Source organism: Camarhynchus parvulus, chromosome 20 (assembly GCF_901933205.1).
Source record: "Camarhynchus parvulus chromosome 20, STF_HiC, whole genome shotgun sequence".
NCBI lineage: Eukaryota > Metazoa > Chordata > Aves > Passeriformes > Thraupidae > Camarhynchus > Camarhynchus parvulus.
The window spans coordinates 1,194,802-1,204,401 of NC_044590.1; the positions used below are offsets into that span (position 1 = coordinate 1,194,802).

The 9,600-nt window shown below is 56.3% G+C and overlaps 1 protein-coding gene across 3 annotated transcripts in view; it reads right to left on the reverse strand.

The window, feature by feature from the left end:
- NFATC2 (nuclear factor of activated T cells 2) overlaps window positions 1–8,472 on the reverse strand; it is an 80,417-nt gene extending 71,945 nt beyond the window's left edge. For 2 of the 3 annotated variants that reach the window (XM_030963470.1, XM_030963471.1), the window contains exon 1: window positions 1,298–1,457. In XM_030963470.1, coding sequence (XP_030819330.1) covers window positions 1,298–1,457 — 160 coding nt within the window. Of the gene's footprint in view, window positions 1–1,297; window positions 1,458–7,969 lie in introns of those variants that run through there. The other variant, XM_030963472.1, reaches the window with a different exon arrangement.
- Between the last annotated feature and the right edge of the window lie 1,128 nt (window positions 8,473–9,600).

Genomic DNA, 9,600 nt, shown 5'->3' on the forward strand with positions numbered 1-9,600 from the left:
ACTGTGTACTGTAAAGATGTGAACACACCAGCATCTGAAGCTTTCACTGACAGTCAGTGTATTTTCATTAAAACCAGTAACCCTTCCCCATCATGGATTTATTGTAGCTTATTTTGATCTACATGAAACCTTGAAAGAAATTCACCTGATGGCATGAACCATCCCCAGTCAGCTTTGATGCTGGCACACATCTGTACTTGAACATACTACACCTGAACAAGGACAGAGAGAATAAAACTCAGCAACAACTCTCCATTTCACTGATGACACCACAACTCAGGCCTCAAAGGTCTCCTCCTTCAGAGGAACACAACATCTCTGAGATGCCCCAGGGAAACACCAGCGCTCCACTGAGCAGAATCCAGACCAGTGTATCTTAGAGACAATATCCCAACAAATCATTCCTCTGGGTCCTCTCTTTCGGCTTTGTCTTGTTTACACAAATCTATACTTTATGGGAAGTATCCCTGTTTAGTACCATCAACAGAAAGAACTACCACTTAGAAAGTCAGGGACCACTTGCCACTGCACTTTTAAGTATCACAACATAAGCCCAGAAAAGCAGAACAGCCTGCAAACCTTTCTCTTTTTTTCTCAATTTTAACTTAAGCTGGTGCTGTTTGCCCCCAGGCTGGAGCTATGGCTGCGGGCGGCTCGGGCTCGGGGCGGGCAGCGGCTCCGAGGGCCGCTCGGGGCGGGCAGCGGCTCCGAGGGCTGCTCAGGGCGGGCAGCGGCTCCGAGGGCCGCTCGGGGCGGGCAGCGGCTCCGAGGGCAGCTCAGGGCGGGCAGCGGCTCCGAGGGCCGCTCGGGGCGGGCAGCGGCCCCGAGGGCTGCTCAGGGCGGGCAGCGGCTCCGAGGGCCGCTCGGGGCGGGCAGCGGCTCCGAGGGCAGCTCAGGGCGGGCAGCGGCTCCGAGGGCCGCTCGGGGCGGGCAGCGGCCCCGAGGGCTGCACGCCCCAGCGCTCCGGCTGCCCGGGAGCTGCCTGGGCACGGTGCGGGGACAGCGAGAGCCCGGCCGGGCTGTGCCGAGCGCCTCCGCTGCCCTGCAGCAGCGCTCACTGCCGGCTGCACGGCCCCCGGGACAGCGGCGATGTCCCCAGCTGGCCCGACACTGCATCCCGGCTCACACCGAGCCACTGGGCTCCATCCCGGCTCACACCGAGCCGCTCGGTGCAGCGGCCCCGGGCAGGCACCTGCCGGCCCAGCAGCCCCCGACGGCCGCGGCCCAGCCCCGCCTGCCGGGCCGGCCCCGAGGAGCTGCCGGGGGCTCCGCCGCGCCCGGGCGGCCCCTCACCAACCTTCGATCGGCTTGTAGTCGTAGTCGTAGTCGAAGAGGATGGAGAAGTCGAGCTCCTCCTGCGGGCTGTCCGGCCGGGCCGGGCCGGGGCCGTGCCCCGGGCCCCCCTCCTGCGGGCCGGGGTCGGGGTCGGGCCCGGGCCCGGGGCCCGCGGCGCTCATGGCGGCCCGGGAGCGGGGCTGCCCCGAGAGCCGCGACCCGGCGGAGCCTCCGGCAGCGAGAGCCGAGCGGTCACAGCGGGGAAACGGAGAGAACAACGCGAGGAAACACCAAGAAATGCCCTGGCTGTGGAGGCTGCGGCGGGCGCGCTGCCCCGACGGCGGGTGCGGGCGGCGAGCCCCGGGCAGCACGGCTCGGCTCGGCTTAGCTCGGCTCGGCTCAGAAGGGACGGCACGGCACGGCACGGCACGGCACGGCACGGCACAGCACGGGCGGCAGCGGGGCAGCTTCCTGCTCCTCGCAGCCACCTGCGCCGGGGCCGCCCCCGGGGAGGAGCCGGCACCGGGCCGGCAGCACCGCACGGGCCCCGCGCCCGCGGGCAGCAGCCCCGGGATAACGGGGTGCCCCGGCTCCGGGTCTCCACAAACGGGACTCCTGGCCGAGCATCTCCGCCCTGGTGCCCCTCGGTCGGTGTGCCCGGCTGTCTGCCGCAGCCCCTCTCTGGAGGGCTGTACCGTCCCCGCCGCCCCGGCAGCGCGGCCGCGCCCCTGCCTGCTCCGTGCTTCGCGCATCCCGCGCCATGTGCTCCCTGTGAGCACAGGACAGCCTCTCCTAGCTGGGGCGCCTTTAGAGGCACCGGGCCCTCCGTGCTCAAGGGCTCTGTTCTCCTCCTGCCTCGCTCACAAGCAGCGTTTCAGAGGATGGGCGCTCGCCGCGGTCCCTGCTGACCACAGCCGGGTGCTGCCAGCTTCCCCAGGTCCCCCAGGCACCTCCACCACATTGACTGCATTCATCCCATGTGCCCTGGCCCTGCACAGGGTGCTGGCCACTGCCCCCCGACAGCCTCCTGCCCCTGGGACGGCTGCTACCGCCAGCAGTGACTTCACTCGCGGGGGACTGGGGACCCTGGTTTGTGTGCTCAGCCATCTGTGGTTGCCTCGCTTACCTGTTTGTGTGCTGCCCGTTATGAGTGTGCAGATGGCTGTCATCGGGTCTGTGAGTTTGAAAAATGCTCCCAGTCTGTAGACAGGGCAGGGAGGCAAAGGCAGAGGGACCAAGATCATTTTAAAAGTATTTTGGTGTTTACTTCAGCTTGTTTTTATTTGCTAAGCCTGTCAGCACAGAGGCATTAACTGCAAGACAAATCTTAAAGTTATGTTACTTGTCTAAGGTCACAGAAAGTCTGTTTTAAAGCACACATGAAGCAGAATCTCTGCAGTTGGGTTTATAACCCTCTGCCTTTCTCATTAATGTGTCCAGCCAAGTAATGACAAATCATTCTCATCACACCCTTTTGCTCTATCCTGTGCTCGTCCAGAGGACAAGAACTCAGACTTCCCCTGCAGTTTGCAGTCAGGTTTTTACTAAGTTCTGAAGAAGCCCAGGACTGGCAGGTGCCCCTGCAGCTCCTGGGGGCACCTCTGTGTGAGCAGAACCACCACACAGGAATGGGGCTGAGCAGCCAAACGTGCTGGGAGGCTGCATCAGGCCGGCTGGGCAGCACTCACACCAGAGTCAGGCCTTGTGGCATTAATTTGTTACTGGAAGGTGCCAGGGGATAGGGAAAAGTGCCTGTCAGAAAGGACAGGTGAGCCTGCAGACAGAATGTTCTTTGGGGCATTCACAGACACTGCCAGCCCCTTGGGGAACCTGTGCTGCTCTCTCTGAGAGCCTGGCTTGTTCTGAATTGTTTAAACATCTATTAAAGTGGATTGTTGTCCAGTGATCTGTTATCCAGTGATCCTAACTCTTTGCTGAGCACTGGCCTTTTATCATCGCCTCTTCTATTTAAAATTCATTAGAAAAACAAAATCTACTTGCTGATCTTGGCTTAGCACTAAAGAGAGATGTCATCCTCACAGCTGACACCACACGGAGCACGACTGGAGAGCATCGATTGGATTAGCCTCAGAAAGAAATGACACAAAAACTTTGGGCTTTGCAAGTGCGATACAGGTGATTGGCAGGAGGGCATGGGGAGACGACCCTGACTTCTGCTAAAGCTCTATCCCATCCTTTGCTTCCCATTAGGCGTGTGAAGCTTCAAACTTATCCTCAGCTACTCCTGTGATTAGTAATGCTCCACAAATGGAAAATGTACCTTTTGCTTTCCAAGAGCAGCGTGTCACTGCTGACACACAGAATCATCAGTCCTGCCTCTGCCCAGGAGCGAGGGTGACAGGACAGCAGTGAGAAAAGTGCTAGAGAAACGTAAGAATTAGCTCAGCTTATGGGATTCAGGGATTTTTGCCCAGCAGACAGCCTGACAGATGTCAGGGAGCAGGAGGCACCAGGCTGTAATGCAGCATGTCCCTGCTGCTCCTCCCTGCAGGGCACACCAGGACACCATCCCATATGGTCTCTGCTCAGAGCCTGCAGGAACAGAGTTCCCACATGCTCTGAGAGCACTGAGATGTGAGTTGGAACGCTCTGTGGGCTGGGTTTGGACCTACCTGTGTGTTATTCCCAGCAGAAATGTTACAAATGCACAAAATACAGATCTGCCCTAAACATTACAGGGGCATGAAGCCATTGGTAGCTGCAGAATCCAGCTCAAGTGACAGCTGTAGTTTTTGGAGCTTTCCAAAGGCTGAGTGGAGTTTAGTTGAGACCCAAAACAGGCTCTTGAGCCCACAGTGAAAATAAAACATTATAAATTAGGTTTTAGCTGTTAATAACTACATAACTGACAAATACTGCCCACAGTCTGTCATTAATAATTAGTGGTGAAGGAAAGGCAGGGAAGCTCCTAGACTTAAATAGACTGTGGGCTCTTCAGCCCAGCATATACACTCAGAAACATCAAAGAAAAAACCCAAACAATGTGACAAATCCTTCCCAAAGCTTGATTTTCACTAGGGCTGGAGTGAAAGGTTGCAGTACAGTGATCAAAGAGCAGAAATACTGCTTGGTGTTCCAAAATCTCAATCTTTTTCACATCAGAGCCTTCCTTTCCCTGAGGATTCTCCATGCATTTCTCCTGTGTCAGGGTCATGGAGAGTGGTCCCAGCTCTGCTCGGGCTCTCAGCGCCCACCCTGAGATCCAGGAGTCAGCACTAGCTCCGGGGTTTTTCTATAAAGCCGTTTTCATGAGCCAAAAAGGTGTTTGAAGGACTGAAGCAAAGCCTGTCCTTGGCAGCATTAACAAAAATTGCAGCCACGTATGCTTGCAGCAGGCTCCACACAGAGCAGAGCTGGAAATCACTGTGCTGCCATTTCAGGGAACTGCAGGATGGGAGCAGTCCTTTTCCACGTACTTGGACCCGTGCTGCCCTTTGGCAGGGCTGTACTTCAATAAAACTTCAGAAGAATGTGAATACTGGACTACCTAGGTGCTGGGGGACGGGGAATCCAAAAACAAAGCTAAAAAGAGCACTTCTAGTGTAATACTGACTGGGACTTAGAGAGTACTTCACATATTTCTCAGTGTTTAAATGCACTGCCAGTGTAACTTCTCATTTACTATTTTCAGTTTCTACTTGTACTGCTCCACTGTATTCCCTGCCCCAAGAACTTCACCAATGCAAGGGAGCAGAGGATGCTCTGAGGTGAAGAAATTCTGTTTGATCTCAGAAATGTCTGTGCTAATTATTATTTGTCCCACATGATACATAATTTACTCTGGACCTCTAATACTGCAATACCATCACATTAAACTTTTTAAAAGAAAAAGAGGTAGAAAAAGCAGATTAAGAAAGCCGCATGTCTATTTAGCTGCTAAAACCCAAAGAAAATATGAGTCAATGCTGTCTTAAAAATCTAAGCGTTCTAATGGTGTATGTGGCAGGCATTAGAAATTTAACAGGCAACTAAAACTTGCACATGGACTTAATCCAAGCTCTTTAAAATGAGCTCAGCCTGTGAGTGACTGGTTGCTTGGTCTGGAGAGTGGGGAGTGTTATTAGAGAAAAAAAAAGGAGGGAGAGAGAAGGGAGAAATATCTGGTAGTTCCTTTGAGAGGCAGAGGCACACACGCTACTTTTCAATTTTGGGGTCAGCTTGAGTCAGAGATATTACCCCCCAATTTCAAGCTTAAAGTGGTTTGGCAAGAAAGGACAATGGAAAAGTTGCTCATATCTCCACGTTCCCATTAAGTTCTGAAGTCTGCTGGGCAAACCAAAGGAATGCACATATCATAGTTTTTATAAAAAATAGATTAGACCAGTAGTGGAAAAGAAGTTCTAGGATATTATTATCCTTGGCTATTTTTTTAAAAATGAGTGATGAAATTTCACTTAGAATATCTGCTGGAATATTATAAAAGAGTGCTCCAGTTCTGACAGGGTCCCATCTGTGAATGTGATTCCTGCCCTGCACGAAGGCCTCTGGAACCATTTGCTGGCTGTGGCTGCTGTCCCACAGGGCAGGCTGGTGGAGAGAAAGATCAAGTGACCGAGGATTCACAGCCCTGGGAGCCCAGGATGGCACAGGGACCCAGGGGCACCTGGGCAAGGTCTCTGCCCTGGCTGGGACTTGCTGAAGCCCAGCTCAGGGAGCAAAGCCACCAAAGCAGCTTTTTGCTGGCAGGGTGTTTGTGCAGAGCCCTCATTCCTCATCCTGAGCCTGCTCCAATCATAAAAGGGGATAAGGGCTTAAAATTATTAACACATCATCATTTACACACCCTGCATTAGTAAGACTCTAACACTTTGTTGTGGGTGCAGGAATCCTCCCAGAGGCAGAGACTGATCCCAAAAATGCCATGTATTATTAACCCCTTGCAGTTTCATGCTGCTTTTTCCTTGTGGAAATGTTGGGAGCAGCCTTGTGACACAGAGGCAAGTCAGGGGCAGGGACTGCTCCAATCACTCCTGCACCCACTGACAGGAGCAAGCACAAGGCAAAAATACATTCTGGGCCCAGGAGCACGTTCTTTCTGGAGCATCTCAAGGCTCTCTGTGCAACTGATTGCACTGCTCCACTGGCTACTGTGGTCTCAAATATTCCATCTGGAAATAAAAAATAAAATTAATGCTTTTCCTTCTGGGTGTGACTGCAGGACCCTGGGGAAAGCAGCGCTGCCCAGCACTGGAGGGGTTTGGTGCTGCCCCCGGTGCTGCCCTGAGTTTTGATGCTGCTGTCCTGCCGCAGGTGAGGTCCCTGGCAGGAGCACGGGTTCTCCTGTTCCCTCTGCTGCTCTGCAGAAAATAACTTCCACGGGCTGTTGTGAGAGTGACTAAGAGCAGCTGGAGCGCTCAGGAGAGAGGGAGTTTTGTCTGGAGAAAGCCGAGGAGACACGAGGCAGGGCAATGGCCTGATCCTAAGGCGGTATAAAGCCACTCGAGAGTCTTTCCATTGGCTTGTCCGAGAATCGGAGCTCTCGGATGATCCCCTTTGGGTGTAGGTGTTAACGAGTGTGTTTTGGCAGGTGCCCGGGGAGCTCGCTCCGGCAGGAGAAAACAAACAGCGGCTACTAAGGGCCCTCAAAGGCGGCCGTGCCGCGCTCCCCCGTCCCCCGGAGCCGCTCAGCCTCCGCGCCTCTGACTCAGCTCCGAGCGGCGCTGCCAGCGCGGGCGGGGGAATGGACACTCCAGGATGGAGCTGCCCGATGGAAAAGCCCTTCCCTCGTGCACCTCCTGCCCCTCCTGCCCCTGTCCCGCACCGGCAGCGCTGTCTCTGCCGAACCCGCCCGCCCGGGGAGCGCAGCGCTCCGAGCGCCCGGGGAGCGCCGGGCTCGCTGCTGCTCGGCTGCGCTGCGGGACGGGGCTGCGGGCGGCCAGGGTTCCCCCCGCACCGAGCATCCTCCGCCGGACCCGGAGCCGTCGCCCGGCACGGCCCGGAGAGGTGCCCGGTGCCCCGTGCCCCGCTCCGTGCGAGCCCGAGCCCCTCCGCCTGCGCCCTGCCCCGGCGCGCAGCCCGGCGGGGCAGCGCGGAGATGCCCGAGGGAGCCGCAGCATCCCCGAAGGCTGCCCCGTCCCCAGCGGCGGGACAGCCGCGCTGCGGAGCGCCCGGTGCCGCGGCTGACAGCGGGGCAGGCTCCTCCTCTCGCCGCGCTCAGCTCTTAACTCTTACCTCAACTCTTGCCTCCTCTGAGCCCCGCACGCCGCCCCCCAGCCGCGACCCCCGCCCGCCGCCCGGCCCGGCCGCGCCCCCGCCCCGCGGCACCGGCCCCGCCGGGCCCCGCGCACCCCCGGGCCCGCCGAGCCGAGCCCCCGGCCGGCCCCGCTGCCGCTGCCGCTGCCGCCGCCGGGCCCGGGGCAGCGCCCCAGCCCCCGGGCCGGGCAGGCGGCGCAAGGGTTAAGCGGCCGGGTTAGTCAGCGAGACTCCAGGGCTGATGGCTTGGATGAGGAGAGTCCCTCTGGCTGGAGTTTAAAGGAGGCTGCTCCAGACGGATTTGTATCGCCGTGGCGGATCGCTTCAAACCAAAGCAGACCTAAAGGCAGCCCAGTCCCTTCCCCGAGGGCCCTTCTGGCCGCGAACCCCTCCTGCCCACCCGCCTGCCAGCGGGCCCGAGCCGCGGGACGGACAGAGCGACACGCACACAGCACCCGGACACGCAGCACTCGCGCCCTACCTTGATCCATAGACCTCATGATGTGGTGGTAGTGTACCAGCCTGCAGGCAGTTTCTCGCTGCATCAGGAATTAAAAAAAAAAAAAAAATCTATAGCAGAAAAAAAATTAAAAAAAAAAAAAAAAGGAAAAAGAAATCGCCTTTAAACCATCTTCAAGCAGTGCCGCCCGGACAGAGGGAACCCCTCTTGCTCGCCTCCTCAGTAAGTGTCTGGAGGTGCAAAGAGGGATCCGAACTGGGCTGAGCGTGTTCCTGAAGTGAAGTCAGTTCTCTGCTCTGAGATGAGGGTTACTAGAGAGGGAAAGGCCACTTCCTTCCCTGCTCCGAGTGTTTATAGTCTTTGAATGCTGTAAAATAACGGGATTCCCTCACTGTTTCCTCCTGTTTATCCCAGTGCCATGGAAACCCCTGGATCGGCTCCATCTCCCAAACTGAGGGCTTTCCTGCAACTTCACACTCAGGAATCCATGACGTCTCCCAGCTCCGGGCCAAGGCAGCTCTGCGGCTTTCTCAGTCTGCAGCACAAGCACTTAATTGTTGAGCAGAAAGTTAGAGAGCGAGTAAGAAAGAAATATGGATGATGTTAAAAATCCCAGTGTGTGCTTTTTAAACAAAACTTGCAGGAACTGCAAAGCCTTTCAAAGCAACGGGGCTTCTGTGCAGAAGTTTTCCTTCTTCCCAGCAGAGACAAGCTCAGGCTGCTGCTGCATTTACCTTTGAATAAATCATTCAGAAAAGCGAAGTCCCCAGCTTATATTTATGTCTTTTAAATTCAGCAGCACTCTATTAATACCCATCTTGTTACTGGCACAGCTTTTGGCTTCTAATTACCACTGGCTCAATTCTTCATACAAAGACGAAAAGAAAAATTAAGAATCGGTGAATTTGTTTAGTGGTGTTGCACAGACCTCTCTCTGTTCCTATTTTTAGATCAATTTAGGAGAGGAGCAACCCCATGGATTTCCACTGATACACGTGGAGCTTAGCAAGAACGAAATAGCCAAGGAAGCCTCCGAAACCAAGACAACCCGTGTGTGTTTACATGTCCGATGTATAAACAGGAAAATAAAGCAAAAGAAAACAGGAAAATAAAGCCGGGGATGTCATGAACTGCGGCGGTCTCACAATGTATGGTTTTCACTGCTGCGCGAGGAGCATCTGCCTGTCTCTCGGCGCTGGGCTCCGTATCTCCGTGCGACTGCACTTGCCCAGAGCTCGCTCCTGCAGGGATGCCGAGGTCACACACATAAACGATTCCCCGGGGAGGGGGCAGCTCTGGCGCCCCTCGGGGAGAGCGGCCGGGGTCACCGGAGCCCCGGTGAGTCACGGCCGCCGGGCTTGGCCGGGGGAGCGCGGAGGGCTGCCTGGCACCCGCCCCGCATTTCCATTTTTCACTCCCTCGCTCCCCAAATCGACTCGAAGGAGGTATCGCAATCAAACTTTCTGCTGCTCGCGTTTGTTGTCCTGCAGGCTAGCAACTGCAGCAGCCCAGGGAAACTCAGCGCACCTCACTTTCCTATCCTTTGTCATCTTTGGACACGTCGGGGCGGAAATCCCTTCCCCAGCCCCGTTATGCAACCGGCCCGGGGACCCCGCCGGCCACGGCTGCCCCCGAGCCCCGCAGCGGGACCC